Source organism: Rhinatrema bivittatum, chromosome 3, assembly GCF_901001135.1.
Source record: "Rhinatrema bivittatum chromosome 3, aRhiBiv1.1, whole genome shotgun sequence".
Classification (NCBI taxonomy): Eukaryota; Metazoa; Chordata; class Amphibia; order Gymnophiona; family Rhinatrematidae; genus Rhinatrema; species Rhinatrema bivittatum.
In genome coordinates this window covers 236,307,212-236,323,183 of record NC_042617.1, presented here as the reverse complement: position 1 = coordinate 236,323,183, position 15,972 = coordinate 236,307,212, and the positions used below count along the sequence as shown (strand labels likewise).

At 46.9% G+C, this 15,972-nt stretch overlaps 1 protein-coding gene across 3 annotated transcripts in view; it reads right to left on the bottom strand.

Annotated features, from left to right (window-relative positions):
* The window catches only part of BUB1 (BUB1 mitotic checkpoint serine/threonine kinase), a 403,183-nt gene that overhangs the window by 198,234 nt on the left and 188,977 nt on the right, over positions 1–15,972 (bottom strand). For all 3 annotated transcript variants that reach the window (XM_029594322.1, XM_029594320.1, XM_029594321.1), the window contains one exon: positions 3,608–3,724. In XM_029594322.1, the coding sequence (XP_029450182.1) occupies positions 3,608–3,724 (117 nt within the window). The remainder of the gene's footprint in view (positions 1–3,607; positions 3,725–15,972) is intronic.

Sequence of the window (15,972 nt, the reverse complement as noted above, 5' to 3'; positions counted from 1 at the left end):
GGGTCTCACATCGCCGGAGTAGACAACGTCCAGGCGGATTTCCTCAGTCGCCATCGGTTGGATCCCGGAGAATGGGAATTGCCGGATGTCACGTTTCGTCTCCTCTGTACCAGGTGGGGACGGCCCCGCCTGGATCTGATGGCCACCGCTCACAACTCAAGGGCTCCGCGGTTCTTCAGCCGTCGGAGAGAGCGGGGCGCAGAAGGAGTCGATGCGCTGGTGCTTCCCTGGCCCACGGACGTGTTGCTGTATGTTTTTCCCCCGTGGCCCTTGATAGGCAAGGTCCTACGAAGAATCGAGCTGCATCCGGGGGAGGTGATCTTGGTGGCGCCGGAATGGCCCCGGCGTCCGTGGTTTGCGGACCGCATTCAGCTGGCAACGGAGTCCCCGCTTCGGTTTCACGGGGACGCTGCAATCCTTCGTCAAGGACCCGTCTGTTTGGAGGATGTGGATCAGTTTTGTCTCGCGGCTTGGCGTTTGAAAGGGCGCGCTTGAGGACTAAGGGATACTCCGAGGCCGTGATCGCTACTCTGTTGAGAGCTAGGAAGCAATCGACGTCCTTACCCTATATGCGGGTATGGACGGACTTCGAAGACTGGTGTAGTGTTCACGACGTAGATCCTATTCGCCTGGAGATATCGTCGGTTCTCGCCTTTCTGCAAGAAGGTCTGGTGAAGGGGCTGTCCTGGAGTACGCTGAAGGTCCACATAGCGGCGTTAGATTGCCTCAGAGGTAAGGTCCACATAGCGGCGTTAGATTGCCTCAGAGGTAAGGTCCGGGGTCGGTCCTTACCTTGCCATCCGGACGTGGTACGTTTTCTGCGTGGGGCCAAACATTTACGCCCCCCGGTACGGAATCCTTGCCCGTCTTGGAATTTAAATTGCGTGCTGTCCGCGCTTTGTAGGGCCCCGTTTGACCGATCAAGAGGGCAACTCTGGAGGATCTCACCTTGAAGGCGGTGTTCCTGGTCGCGATTTCGTCCGCTCGTCGGGTTTTCGGAATTACAGGCTTTGTCTTGTAGGGAACTTTTCTTGCGTTTTTCGGATGTCGGTGTTTCCCTGCGGACTGTTCCGTCCTTTTTGCCCAAGGAGGTGTCTTCTTTTCTCCTGAATCAGTCGGTGGATCTCCCGGGGTTTTCGGCCTTGGATCCGATAACCAAGGAGTCGAAAGAGTTGCGGAAGCTTGATGTTCGCAGGGTGCTCCTTTGTTATCTGGAGGTTACGAACCCTTTCCGGGTTTCCGATCACCTGTTTGTGCTCTGTTCCGGGGCTCGCAAGGGGGCTGCTGCTTCGCGTGCCACCATTGCCCGTTGGATCAAGGAGGCGATTGGTCCGGCGTATCTGCTGCAGGGCAGGGTGGCGCCTAGGGGACTTCGGGCCCATTCGACTCGGGCGCAGGCCGCGTCTTGGGCGGAGGTCTCTCAGGTGTCCACGCAGGAAATCTGTAGAGCGGCGGCGTGGAAGTCGTTGCATACTTTTACTAGACATTACAGACTTGAGGTCCAGGCAGCTGAGTTGCAGGGGTTTGGAGCGAGTGTTCTCCGAGCGGGACTCTCTGCTTCCCACCCTTGGTAACTTAGCTCTGGTACATCCCAGGTGTCTGGACTGATCCGGGTACGTACAGGGAAAGGAAAATTAGTTCTTACCTGATAATTTTCGTTCCTGTAGTACCACGGATCAGTCCAGGCTCCCGCCCGTCTGTTCTGATTGCGCTGAAGAGTGAGAGAGTCCGCTCGTTTTGCGTTTTAAATGCTGCATTATTTCGGTTTTGGAATAAGGCCGCTTGCCTCTGGTTCTGATTGTGTTCTGTTTTCAGCCAGGGGTGTGTTGAATTTGTTAAATCTTTTCAGGTTTTTCTAGTTACTTAGTCAGGCTCTTGTTTTGCTTTGACATTACGTTTGACTGAGGGGCTGTGGGTGGCACCTTACTATATGTAGGGAGCCCGTCAAGTTTTGCTCTGTCTCCATCTGCTGGTGCGGAGTCACAACCCAGGTGTCTGGACTGATCTGTGGTACTACAGGAACGAAAATTATCAGGTAAGAACTAATTTTCCTTTCCACAAACTTCCATAAAGGCGTTGCAATATGTCCAGAATTCTGCCACTAGGATGGCAGCTGAAACTCCGATTTTCCAACATATCACGCCAATCTTTTCTTAGTATCATTGGTTGCCTGTTCAGTGGAGAATAAAATTTAAAAAGTTTTAATGCTAGTTTCAAGGGGCTCGATGGTCTTATGCCTGAATGATTTAATTCTTCTCTGAAATTTTAATTAACCTTCTAGGCCGCTTAGATCAGCCTCTTTAAATCTTTTGGATGTTCCATCACACAAGGTTGTTCGATTAGATGAATCCTGTGAGCGCTTATTTTATGTGCAGGGATCTGAGATTTGGAACTCACTTCCCTGCTCTCTCAAAGAGGGACTTCTTATTCTCAGGTTTAGAAAGCGGGTCAAGGGGTTCTTTTTCAACAAGCTTTTAATTAGGATATGCTAATTTTATGGAGGTGTTGACTGATGGTCAGATTAATATCATCCAAAGTGGCTAAATCACCGTTTTTGGGTCAGTTTTTTTTTTTTTACAAGAATAGTTTTACTCCTTTTATTATTTATTTTAATTATTTGTTCTTAATTTATTTACCTTCTATGTTTAGTTTAATAATGGGAGTAATAGAGGCTGGGCAGAGCACATTTTTTCTGTTCTGTGATTTGTTGTAATTAAAATTTTGTAATAGATATTTATGTTGTGGTTTTATTATAATCACTAAGAAATTTGATTAGTGGTATATACATTTTTAAATATATAAAATAAATCCCCTCTGATATTAATGCTTCTGCCAGTCATCAGTGCAGCTCCCAGGTTCCTCAATGTCCATGTCTCCAATGTCAATATCCAAAGTACTCTTCCATGAGGTGAACATGGGAACAATACCCTCTAAGAGTCACAGTTGTACAGAGGGAACAATTCTGATGTCGTGGTCAGTCCTTAGGCAAAAAAGACATCTATAACAAGGATCCATGATAGACATGACCAATTCGCACATGGGAACTTTTTGAAGCCACTAGTTTCTTCTTCTGGGGCATCAATAGAAACATCAACAAAAGCAAAATCAAATAACTTGATGTAAGGAAAATGTGACTGATGCCACCTCAGTGCACTGTACCAGGTGGCCATCAAAAATAAAAAAGCTTAACCAATGCTTGAAAATCTTATCTAAAGATAATAAAAGGGGCATCCCACAAAGAATGAATCCTGTACTCCTGGGAAGCAAAACAATCCTTGGCAAGCAGGAGAGAGAAGGTCCATAACTGGTAGACTTTGCAGTAAAAATTAGACTGAAGGGGCCCCACATGGAGGAATGACATACTGCAAATGCCTAGTAGGAGATTCTCAAAGCTTCTAGAATATTTGAAGCCTAACTTCTGTAGCTGGACTCCATCTGATGTCATCCATGATCGAGGACTGCCATCCTGCTTGTCCTCGGAGAAACTAAACCCTATATGAAGCACTGTCAAACCGCACTCCCATATAGGATTTTACACTTTCAGTTTCTAATGCTCCATAAACAGCACAATGATACACAGTTCTGTTCATAACTTCATGATACATACCATTATTTTTGCAGAAGGCCTCAAGATCCTCTTCAATTTGAAAATAACTGGTTGAGGGTCCTTCTTCCTCAATATCTTTTTTGAGGGTTGGTGCTTGAAATATATCCCTAATAAAATCTGTTCCCAAAAGAAAGATTCTTCTGTCACAATATATTCTTAACCAATCCATCAAATGTCTCTTGTGCCTAAAATTTTTGGTTTATATAACTAACTGAAAAGTTATTGGAGAAATTACTTACCTGATAATTTCATTTCCTTAGTGTAGACAGATGGACTCGGGACCAGTAGGTTTGTGCTCTCCTGCCAGCAGATGGAGACAGAGCAAGCGACGTTACAGTATATATAGCCCTGCAGTGACCCCAGCCTGCCTGTATTCTCTTCAAACGCAATCGTGGACAGACTAGCAAAAAATCTGATTAAAAAAATATAATTAAAAACAGGTTACTAGAACTGTACTCAACCAAACACTGAACTCATGTAAGATTTTAGGTATCCCAAGATAGGGACTGGATTAACACTCACCAGTAATCCCTTGGAACCCAGAGCCCCATAGGAGGACTACTGACACATACATACAGCAGCTGAGGGCGGGAAGCTGAGTCCATCTTTCTACACTAAGGAAAACGAAATTATCAAGTAAGCAATTTCTCCATTTCCTAGCGTGTAGGCAGATGGACTCAAGACCAGTGGGATGTACCAAAGCTACTCTCCAACAGGGTGGGAGGCTGCCCGCAGTCCAGTCAACACTGCATGTGCAAAGGCTGCATCCTCCCGGGCCTGCACATCCAGATGATAAAACCTGGTGACAGTGTGTAAGGAAGACCAAGTCGCAGCTCTGCAGATATCGAAGGAAGAAAAATTAACCTCCGCTGATGACACTGAGTCCTAGTGGAATGTGCCCTAACCTGAGCAAGCAACAGCTTTCCAGCATCCACATATGTGGCCATGACCACCTTGATAATCTATTGAGCTTTGGTAGCCCACAAAGCTGGAGCACCCTGCTTACTCCTGCCATCGAGAACAAACAGGCAATCTGTCTTTCGAAATGACCCAGAGACCTCTAGATACTGCACGACAAGACGCTTAACATCCAAGGAGCGCAAAAGGCAAAACTCCTCCGCATCCCTGACCTTATCCAGGGATGGCAAGGAGATGGACTGATTCAAATGAAAGTCCGAGACGACCTTCGGCAAGGATGGAACAGTATGCAGCTGTAACACCCCCCCAGAGTCACCCGAAGGAACGGCTCCCAGCAAGACAAGATCTGCAGCTCAGAAATCCGAAGCGCAGAACATATAGCCACCAGGAACACAGTCTTCTAGGACACTAACCATAAGGAAAGGCTAGGCAGTGATCGGAACATAAGGCCCACCAAAAAGTCCAGCATCAAATCAAAACTTCACAATGGAACTGGTAACCTCAAGGGAGGTCTAAGATGCATCATTCCTTTAATGGGCGACATCAGGATGAGATGACAAACACCATTCACCAGGCCTCTGAATCAGGCAAGAGCTGAAACATGCACCTTTAAGGAATTAAGGGCCAAGCCTTTATTCAATCCATCCTGCAAAAAGTCCAGAATGAGAGGGATGTTAACTGAACAAGGAAGAACACCCCCGCTTCTCACACCAGGCCTAAAAAATTCTCCAAACCTGCACATAAGCCAAGGAAGTGGAGAACCTGCAAGCGCAGAGTAAAGTGGCAATCACTGCAGAGGAATAACCACACAGTCAAACCCTCTCAAGGGTCATACCGTAAAACAGAATAGAGTCGGATCCTTGTGAAGAACCGGTCCCTGCTGCAGCAGATCCATGTGCGGAGTAAGACAAAGGGGGGCCTCCACCAGGAGTCACCGCAAATCTGCATACAATGGATACCTGGGCCAGTCCGGCGCCACCAGGAGTACTAACCCTCTGTGGCCTTCGATCTTGCGAAAATTCCTGACCAGCAAGGGCCACAGAGGAAAGGCATAAAGCAATTTGTCTTCTGGCCAGACCTCTGCAAGAGCAACTACTCCCAGGGACCAAGGATCTCTCCTGCAACTGTAGAATTGAGGAACCTTCGCACTTTGAGAAGTCGCGAGCCAGTCTAGGAATGCAAAGCCCAGCAATACACAATCAGCTAAAATGCCTCGGCTGACAATACCCACTTCTCCTGGGTCCAGACTCTACCTGCGGAGAAAGTCTGCACTTACGTTGTCTTTTCCTGCAGAGTGAGAGGCTGAGATCATTTCCAGATGACATTCTACCCATTCCATAAGCTGGTCTATTTCCTGCAACAATTGCAGTGCAGAGTCTTAGTTCCTCCTCTCTAGTGACTGCTGTAGGCCACTGTCGTCGCGTTGTCCGCCATCACACGAACTGCTTGATTCCAAAGCCTTTGGCTGAACAGCAAGCATTCCAGCCGTACTTCCCATGCCTTCAGGTGACTGATGTTCCAGCAGGACTCTTCAGCATTCTAGCGCCACTGGGACATTAACTCCAGACAGTGAGGCCTCCAACCATCGTAGAGTACTAACCAGGCTGGAGAGGACAAGGGAACTCCCTTTCTCAGATCTTCCTGCAACCACCACTGGATTTGGGAGAAGATGTCCATCGGCAAGTTGAGCCGAACTGCATAATCCTAATACTGTGGGTTCCAAAGAGACAGCAGAGTGCGCTGAAGAGGATGCATATGCGCCCTTGCCCACAGCACCACTTTCAGGGTAATTGCCATCAAACCAAGTACCTGTAGGCAGGACCACACCATCGGGCGTATGGCGTTCATCAACTCACGCATTTGAGACATCAATCTCTGGATTCGAACTTCCAATAGGAAAACTCTATCCTGTCCTATGTCGAACTGGATCCACAGATATGGTTGAAGATTGCTCTTGGCCTGGGTCACCACCCAACTGAGCTCCTGCAATAAGGAGATAGAGTTGCTTACCTGTAACAGGTGTTCTCCCAAGACAGCAGTATGTTAACCCTCACAGATGGGTGACATTATCAGATGGAGCCTGGCATGGAATACTTTTGTCAAAGTTTCTAGACACTTTGACTGGCACCCTGAGCATATCACTATCCCTTCAGTTTTGTATCAAAGCATAGAAGGCGAGCAAAAAATAAAATAAACTGCAGACGAACCCAACTCCATGGGGTGGCGGGTGGGTCTTGTTGAGGACTAACATTCTGCTGTCTTGGGAAAATACCTGTTACAGGTAAGCAACTCTGCTTTTTCCCAGGACAAGCAGGATGGTAGTCCTCACAGATGGGAGAGTACCAAGCTGCAGGCTGCCCCTGGAAGGAATCGGGCCAACAGACAACCAATAATGTGCAAAAGGCACAACAACAGGGGTGCTGTTGGCAACAATGAGAGGTAGCCTGAACCGCACATTGGGCCCTAGGCTGGGAGAGTTGGGTTCTCAGACTTGGAACAAATTAGGAAGGACAGACTGGCCGAAGGCACTGTCCTGTCGACCATCCTTGTCCAGACAGTAGTGGGCTGTGAATGTGTGGAGGGAACTCAATGTCATGGCCTTGCAGATCTCAGCAATAGGGACGGTACGGAAGTGAGCCACCGATGCTGCCATGGCCCTCACTGAGTGCGCTGTTACTTGGCCTCCAAGCGGAAAGGCCAGCTTGCTCATAGCAAAAGTGATACAGTCTGCCAACCAAATGGACATGCTCTGCTTGTTGAAGGAGACGAAGAGTTGGGTGGACTGCCTGTGTGCTGCAGTGCGCTCCAGGTAAAATGCCAGAGCACGTTTGCAGTCCAAGGTGTGCAGAGCCTGCTCACCCTGGTGGGAGTGAGGTCTCAAAAAGAAGGTGGGCAGTACAATAGACTGATTTAGATGGAAGTCAGTCACCACCTTAGGCAAGAATTTAGGGTGAGTGTGTAACACTACCCTATCGTGGAAGAACCTCTTATAAGGTGGATAGGTTACCAAAGCCTGAAGCTCACTGACCCTGTGGATAGAAGTAACTGCTACCAGGAAGACCACCTTCCAGGTGAGGTGTTTAAACTTGCAGAAGCGCATAGGTTCGGAGTCTGCATGAGCCATGCTAGCATAACGTTGCAGTCCCAAGCCACAACGGAGGGAGGACGCAGTGGAGGCTTCAATTCTAGCAAGTCTCTCATAAAGTGCCCCACTAACAGTGGTAGGCGCTAATGGCACTCAGTGGTCCAATGTGATTTCGACCCACCTCTGATAAAAGAGAGAGAGAGACATCCCCCTATTTCCTGTTCCGGTAGGTGGGTCAGCAAATCTTCATTGGGAAGCTCGAGAAGATCCATCCCCGAGCCCACTCCTCTCTTGGGCTGTCAGGGACAAAAGGACTGAGACCTACTGAAAGGCCGAGTCCTCTGAAAGATCGTCCCTCTACAAGAATGAAAATGCCTGGAACCCCGGAACGACCCCTCATACCAAAGGGGTGCTGTAATTGTTTCTTATCCTCCGGCAACCGAGGTACCAGAGACTTGCACCATTTACTGGCCAGTTTCTCCAACTCATTCCCAAACAAGAGAGAGTCTTTAAAGGGCATCTTGGTAAGATTGACTTTGGAAGCTGCATCAGCTGACCAATGTCGCAACAAGAGCTGACACCTGGCCGCTATCAATGGAGCCAATTCTCTGGCCAAGATTCGGACCAAATCACAGCCTGTGTCTGCTAAAAAGGCGGCAGCAGGCTCCATATCCGCTCTGGAATTCCCTTCAGACTCATCAACCTCCTTAGAGAGAAGTAGATAAGATCTTGCCACAAGGGCGCAACAGGAGGCAATCTGTAAATTCAATGCCACTACCTCAAAGGCTTGCTTAAGAATAGACAATCCTTCTATCATGTATATCCTTCAAGGTCGCTCCTCCCTCTACAGGAATAGTCGTCCACTTAGAAATGGCACATACCAGAGCATCCATTTGGGAAACACAAATACTCTCTCATAGCCAGATCCAGGGGGTACAGACCTTTCAATGTCTGACTCCCTTTAAAATTTACCTCTGGGACATTCCATTCCAGATCAATCAATTCTTGAATGTCATCCATCACAGGGAAAAAAACACAAGGCTTTACGTAAGGAAATTAAAATGGATTCTTCCTCTGCTCTGACAAAGTATCTGAACCAGGGACACTCAGCTGTTTCAAGGTCTGGGAAATCAGGGCCGGCAGTTCATCTCTATGAAAAAACCACAACATGGTTCGCTACAGTTCCAGCCCTGGAGGAATTTCCCCATCTTCCAGGGAATCAGGATCAACCTCATTATCAGTGTCATCCTGATTCCTGCCAGGAGCACCTACAGGGAACCAAGGCAAGCCCCAGCGCTTAAGCATATGACTGGAAGAGGGAGGAGCCGCCAGCTTAGAGCTTGACAGGACAGAAATGGGGGAAGCGGAGGATCACACTTGAAGAAAAGCTTGTAAGCCTTGAAAAAAAATTCCACCCAAGAAAAAAGCAGCTGGGACTAGACCAAGGCCAGAAGGAACTGGAGCTGGTCCCACAGAACTGCCCTTGCCAGCAGAGGAGCCAGTCAAGGGAGAACCAAGATCTGGCACACTTCCAGTCAAAACTGTGACACACCATCATCAGAATGAGAGGATCCAAGTTTAGCAAAATCAAAGAAAGGCAACTCTCCCTGAGCATCTGAACAGCACTGACACAGGTTAGAAGCCAGGTCAGGCTGAGAAGCCCTAATATAACAGGCAACAAAGAGAAAGGCGCTTAGGCTTCTTGTTTATTGACGCCATGGGCGATGGTAACTGTGCGTTCAAACTGCTCACAAATTATAAATGCCCCAGCAGTAAGGGTGGCAAGGTGCACGCACTACTAGTGCGCCCTGCTGGAGCGTATCACCACACTCAAAAAAGATATGTGCACAAAAGTTGCGCCTAGTGTGGCATGCACAATATGTGTGCAGATCCGACGCACTGCACACAACGAAGTCCAAAAGAGGGCAGAAAGCACACACAAGCATGCAAAAATGCCGCCATGGTCAACCACACAGCGTGCTGAGAAAAGCCTATTGCAGGGCCTAGCCCACCTGGGCTGCTCAACCCCCAGGCTGCCCAGTTCCCATAACCCCAACGGGAGTAAGAACGATGTCAGGATGGTGTGCGGAGCACGGAGACTGACAGAAGGCCTTAAAAAAAAAAAAAAAAACCCTGTCTTTGTAGGTAAAAGTTTTTTCTTTTTTTTTTTTTTTTTTTTTTTTTTTGTAAACTTACCGGAGCTCAGCGCTTACCGGCTGAGCACAGAGATGGTCTCCGGCTTCAGGGAGAGAGGGCATCTGCTGTCACTGCTGCCTTTCAGCTTTACAAGCAGCTAAGTCCATGTCTAGAAGCGGCTATTGGACCAAGGCACACCTCTGAGGGACCATGGAAATCATCTCAGGAATTCTCAACTGGGGGAGGGACTATTACGTATCACTGCAGGAAAGCTGGGCTTTCTTTTCCTGAATTCAGAATTTCAAATTTCTACTTCCAAAAAGGAGATGCACGTCCAGCATCTGCTGGAGATGGAGAATACTAGCAGGCTGGGGTCACTGATGTCAGCTTGCTCAGTCTCCATTCTCTGGTAGGGGAGCATAACCCCACTGATCTTGAGTCCATCTGTCTCACACTAGGAAAACATGTCTTTTTTTTTTGTTTTTAAACATACTACTGTTATACTTTCAAGGTATTTTAGAGAATACCATACCACAAGCATTACTACCCAGATATACATGCTATCCATTCCATTACTAAGACTGTCAATCATGCCCACCTGCCAGATTTTCTAAGTATGTTAATCTGCAAGTAGAAAAAAATATGTACATATTCTTAATATGAAGTTTTACATAGCAAAAATTTAGAAATTATTGCTACTAGCTGTTAAATGTGGATTGAAGCAATGTTTTTAAATCATATAGCAAGATAACAGGAAAATTAAAGTTCTGTTGTCAGGTAGAGTATATCACATACTTTGATGTTGGGGTCTCAAAAGTCAACATGGAAAAACATTTGGGGAAACAATTCAGCATTCAGTCATGTGAACAGTTTACACCCGACTAAAAATACTGAGTTAATATTTTCTGCCTTGTTCTCTTCTCCAGTTTTCAGAGCTGGCAAGACCCACTGAGCAAATTGTTCACTTATACAGGGTTGCAGCTCCAATGGGGTGACAACACACATCAGAGCTAGCCTATGGAGTCTAAGCAGTACAGAGAACCTGCCTTATCCTCTCCCCTCCCCATTGCCTACTGCTGGCTTTCAGTAGTAGTGGCTCAAATAATCAACTTCCTGTGCTGTCAGGGGCCAGTCTCATGGTGAGGCACAAGATCTATGTGATCCACATTGCTCCTACCATTAGACTGGACCCATACAGCACAAGAATTTGACACTTAGGCACCACTTCTGCAGAGTTGGGAAGATCAAAAGGAGGCCATGCAGGGCAAAGAGGGTCAAGGGGTAAGGAATGTGGAGAGCGCCCTCTAGGGGTATTATGGGGACATGGGGAGAGCCTTCCTAGGGTGAGAGGGCATGTGGTGAGAGCTTTCCAAGATTGGGAGGTGGATGTGGCGAGTGAATATGGGGAGACTATTCTGGCAGCTGAGGAGAGGGAAGACAACCTGGGGTGGGTGACAAGAAGAGAAAGGACATCAGGAATATGGAGAGAAAAAAAATGATGCAGAATGGATGGAAGAGAGAGAACCAGGGACTAAGGGAGAGAGGACTGGGCTTGGGGGACCAGGGAGAACTAAAGACTGAAGGAGCAAGCACTCTGGCTAAGCAGAGAATGTGATAGAAAAAGAAAGGACGATGGAGGGAGAAAGGGCCAAGGCTGAGCTAATACAGCAAGGACTCAAGCAGATTGGGGTGGGTATCCAGGAAGATAATTTAGGGAATGGAGGAGAGAGCATATGAAAGAGGAAAAAAAGGAGAAGAAATGGAGAAAAATGAGCAGGGAAGAATCTGAAGAAATGACAAGGAGGAAAAGAAGAAAGGAGAGAAGCAGAAGAGAGTAGAAAGAGAAGGAAGAGGCAGTATCAAATTATCAACTTTGAAGGAAAAAGACAAAGAAGGGAGAGAAACAGGACACCAGAGTGTGAAAATAAAGGCACAGAAACAAGAACAGACAATTTTAAAGAGAAATGCTGAACCAGAACAAACAAGCCTGAGAGACAAAAGGATGGAAACTATTATTTGACATCACTACCCTTGGGACCTAGGCATATCTCACACACACCTAGATAGGATTTTAGACAGTGCTGGGGAGGAGCCGGCTGTCGTGGTACACGTGGGCACCAACGACATAGGAAAATGTGGGAGGGAGGTTCTGGAAGCCAAATTTAGGCTCTTAGGTAGAAAGATTAAATCCAGAACCCTCCAGGGTAGCATTCTCTGAAATGCTCCCTGTTCCACGCACAGGTCACCAGAGGCAGGCAGAGCTCCGGAGTCTCAATGCGTGGATGAGACGATGGTGCAAGGAAGAGGGATTCAGTTTTGTTAGGAACTGGGGAACCTTTTGGGGAAGGGGGAGTCTCTTCCGAAGGGATGGGCTCCACCTTAACCAGGGTGGAACCAGACTGCTGGCGCTAACCTTTAAAAAGGAGATAGAGCAGCTTTTAAACTAGAACAAAGGGGAAAGCAGACAGTCGCTCAGCAGCGCATGGTTCGGAGAGATGTATCTTTAAAGGATACTAATGATGCATTAGAATTAAGGCATCCAGACAGTGAGGTTCCAATAATTAGAAAAGTAGTCCAAGTGCCTGTAACTAAAAACTCACCTGAGCTAAAAAATTCTAACTTATCCCTATCAATTAAAAAGCAGAACAAAAATACAAACAATAAACAAACTTTGAAATGTTTGTATGCTAAAGCCAGAAGTCTAAGAAGTAAGATGGGAGAATTAGAATGTATAGCAGTAAATGATGACATAGACTTAATTGGCATCTCAGAGACATGGTGAAAAGAGGATAACCAATGGGACAGTGCTATACCGGGGTACAAATTATATCGCAATGACAGAGAGGAGCAGTCGGGAGGAGGTGTGGCGCTTTATGTTCGGGATGGCATAGAGTCCAACAGGATAAACATCCTGCATGAGACTAAATACAAAATTGAATCTTTATGGGTAGAAATCCCTTGTGTATCAGGGAAGACTACAGTGATAGGGGTATACTACCGTCCACCTGGTCAAGATGGTGAGATGGACAGTGAAATGCTAAGAGAAATTAGGGAAGCTAACCAAATTGGTAGTGCAGTAATAATGGGAGACTTCAATTACCCCAATATAGACTGGGTAAATGTATCATCGGGTCACACTAGAGAGATAACGTTCCTGGATGGAATAAATGATAGCTTTATTTATTTATTTATTTAAAAACTTTTATATACCGGTATTAGTATGCATACATCATACCGGTTTACAATGTAACTTTAAAGGTAGAAATTACAATGAACAGGGAAGGTGAACAAGGAGGAGTATACAAAGAGCAGGAGGTGGAGGAATTAAAGCAATAAATAAAAACTGCAACGGACTATTTACAGGAATATACAAGGCGTAGGCAAGATACTTGCAGAAGTCGGTGTACTTAATCAGGGTAGGCTTGTCGGAAGAGCCATGTTTTAAGTTTTTTTCTGAACTTGGCGTAACATGGCTCTAGCCTGAGAGTGGTAGGGAGGGTGTTCCATTGTTTAGGGCCTGCAATGGATAGTGCACGGTCCCTAGTAGAGGAGAGGTGGGCTTTTTTCAAAGGGGGAATGGAGAGGGTGCCTTTGTTGACAGTGCGAGTGGGTCGTTCAGTGCGTATAGGACGAAAGGGTTCATCCAACCAATTGGAATTGTGCGAGTGAATGGACTTGTGCACTATGGTTAGAATTTTGAAGAGAATTCGGGATGCGATGGGGAGCCAGTGGAGTTCTTTGAGTATTGGGGTAATGTGATCAGCTTTCCTTGAGTTGGTGATGACCCTGGCGATGGCATTCTGGAGCATTTGTAAGGGCTTGGTGGTGGAGGAGGGTAGGCCAAGGAAGAGGGCATTACAGTAGTCCAGCTTTGAGGAAAGGGTGGCTTGGACGACGGTGCGGAAGTCATGATAGTGGAGGAGGGGTCTGAGTTTCTTCAGGATGTGAAGCTTGAAGAAACCTTCTTTGAGGATGGAGTTGATCTGTTTTTTGAGATTGAGTTGTTGATCTATGATAACCCCAAGGTCTCTTACTGTGGGTTGGGGTGTTATGACGTTGAAAGCTGGATCGTTGGAGATCGGTGGTTTGGGAGGGAGGTGAGGAGAGATAAGGAGCAGCTCTGTTTTGGAGGAGTTTAGAGCGAGGTGGATGTTGGTGAGGAAGTCATTGATGTTGGCAAGACATGTGTTCCAGAAGGCAAGGGCATCTGAGAGAGAGTTGTGAATGGGAATGACGATTTGAACGTCATCTGCATAGAGGTAGAATTTGAGGCCGAGGTCTGTGAGGAGCTGACAGAGGTGTGAGATAAATGTTGAAAAGGGTGGAGGAGAGGGAGGAGCCTTGTGGGACACCTTGAGACAAGGGATAGAGTGTGGAGTTGGCGTTTCCTATCTTGACGGAGAACTTTCTGTTAGATAAGTAGGATTTAAACCATAGTAGGGCTAGGCCTGAGATGCCTATTTCGGATAGCCGGTTGATGAGGAGGTTATGGTTGATGGTATCAAAGGCAGCTGAGATGTCGAGTAGGGCGAGGAGGTAACAGTTGCCTCGGTCCATGCCTATGAGTAAGTGGTCCGTGAGGGAGAGCAGGAGGGTTTCTGTATTGAGGTATTTACGGAAGCCGTATTGGGCTGGATGCAGAATGTTGTTGCTTTCTAGATATTCTGTAAGTTGGATGTTTACAATCTTTTCCATAATTTTGGATAGGAAGGGCAGGTTAGAGATAGGGCGGAAGTTAGCGGGGTCTTTAGGGTCTAGTGTTGGTTTTTTTAGGAGGGGCTTGACAATAGCTTGTTTAAGAGCATCTGGGACAGAGCCTGAAGAGAGGGAGGAGTTTATGATGTCTGCAATGGGTTTGGATATAGTGTTCGGGATGGAGAGGAGGGATTTTGTGGGAATGGTGTCTGAAGGGTGGGAAGCTGGTTTAAGTTTTCTGAGAATAGATTCCACTTCTTTAGCGGAAGTCAGGTCAAGGGTTTGGAGGGTGGGTGAAGTGGGGGAAGGTTGGAGGGAGGGGGAAGGGGAGGTGGATGGAGAAGGGTGTTGAAATCTGCGGAGGATGTTGGTGATTTTTATGAGGAAATACTGGGCGATTTCTTCGCTCTTAGTGGAGGCATCATTCTCAGGGATAGTGGGCTGAGAGGATTTGGTGAGGTTGGCAACATAATTGAAAAGGGCTTTCGGGTTGTACATGTATTGGTGGATCTTAGCTGAAAAGTAGTCTCTTTTTGTTTTGAGGGTGGTTATTCTATATTGGTGAAGGGTAGTTTTGAAACTTGAGGCGAGTTGGGGTGAGGGGGCTTTACGCCAGTTTCTCTCACGCTGCCTGAGGGTATTTTTTAGGGATCTTAGTTCAGTCGTGTACCAGGGTTGATGATTTTTTGTGGGTTGGGTAATGTTACGTCTGGAGATGGGGCATAGTTTGTCAGCAATTTCAAGAGTCATGCTGAGCCAGGATTTGATGGCAGTCTCTGGACTGGAGCAGTCAAGGCTAGTGGATGTGTTGGAAATGGCAAGAGCCAGTTCATCTCCAGAGCAGGGTTTCCTGAAGGTGAAGGTGGTGTTGTTTGAGGGAGTGGGGGTAGTAGGGAAGTTAAGGGGGAGGAGGGCTTTTATGAGGAAGTGGTCTGACCAAGGTACAGGGGAGCAGGTGGGGGGGTGGGATGGTAGGAAGCAGTGGTTGATGAATATAAGGTCAAGGGAGTGACCAGCTTGGTGCGCGGGGAGGCAACAATTTGTCTAAGGCCTAGAGCTTGGAGTGCAGTAAGGAATGCCTCACAAGAAGGGGTAAGGGGGGTGGCATCGACATGGAGGTTGAAGTCTCCTAGTATGATGGAAGGGATTTCAATGTTTATGTTGGCAGATAAGGAGCAATTGGTTCAGGAACCGACGAGAGAGGGAGCAATTTTAGATCTAATTCTCAGTGGAGCACAGGACTTGGTGAGAGAGGTAACGGTGGTGGGGCCGCTTGGCAATAGTGATCATAATATGATCAAATTTGATTTAATGACTGGAAAAGGAACAGTGTGCAAATCCAAGGCTCTCGTGCTAAACTTTCAAAAGGGAAACTTTGATAAAATGAGAAAAATTGTTAGAAAAAAACTGAAAGGAGCAGCTACAAAAGTAAAAAATGTCCAAGAGGCGTGGTCATTGTTAAAAAATACCATTCTAGAAGCACAGTCCAGATGTATTCCACACATTAAGAAAGGTGGAAAGAAGGCAAAAC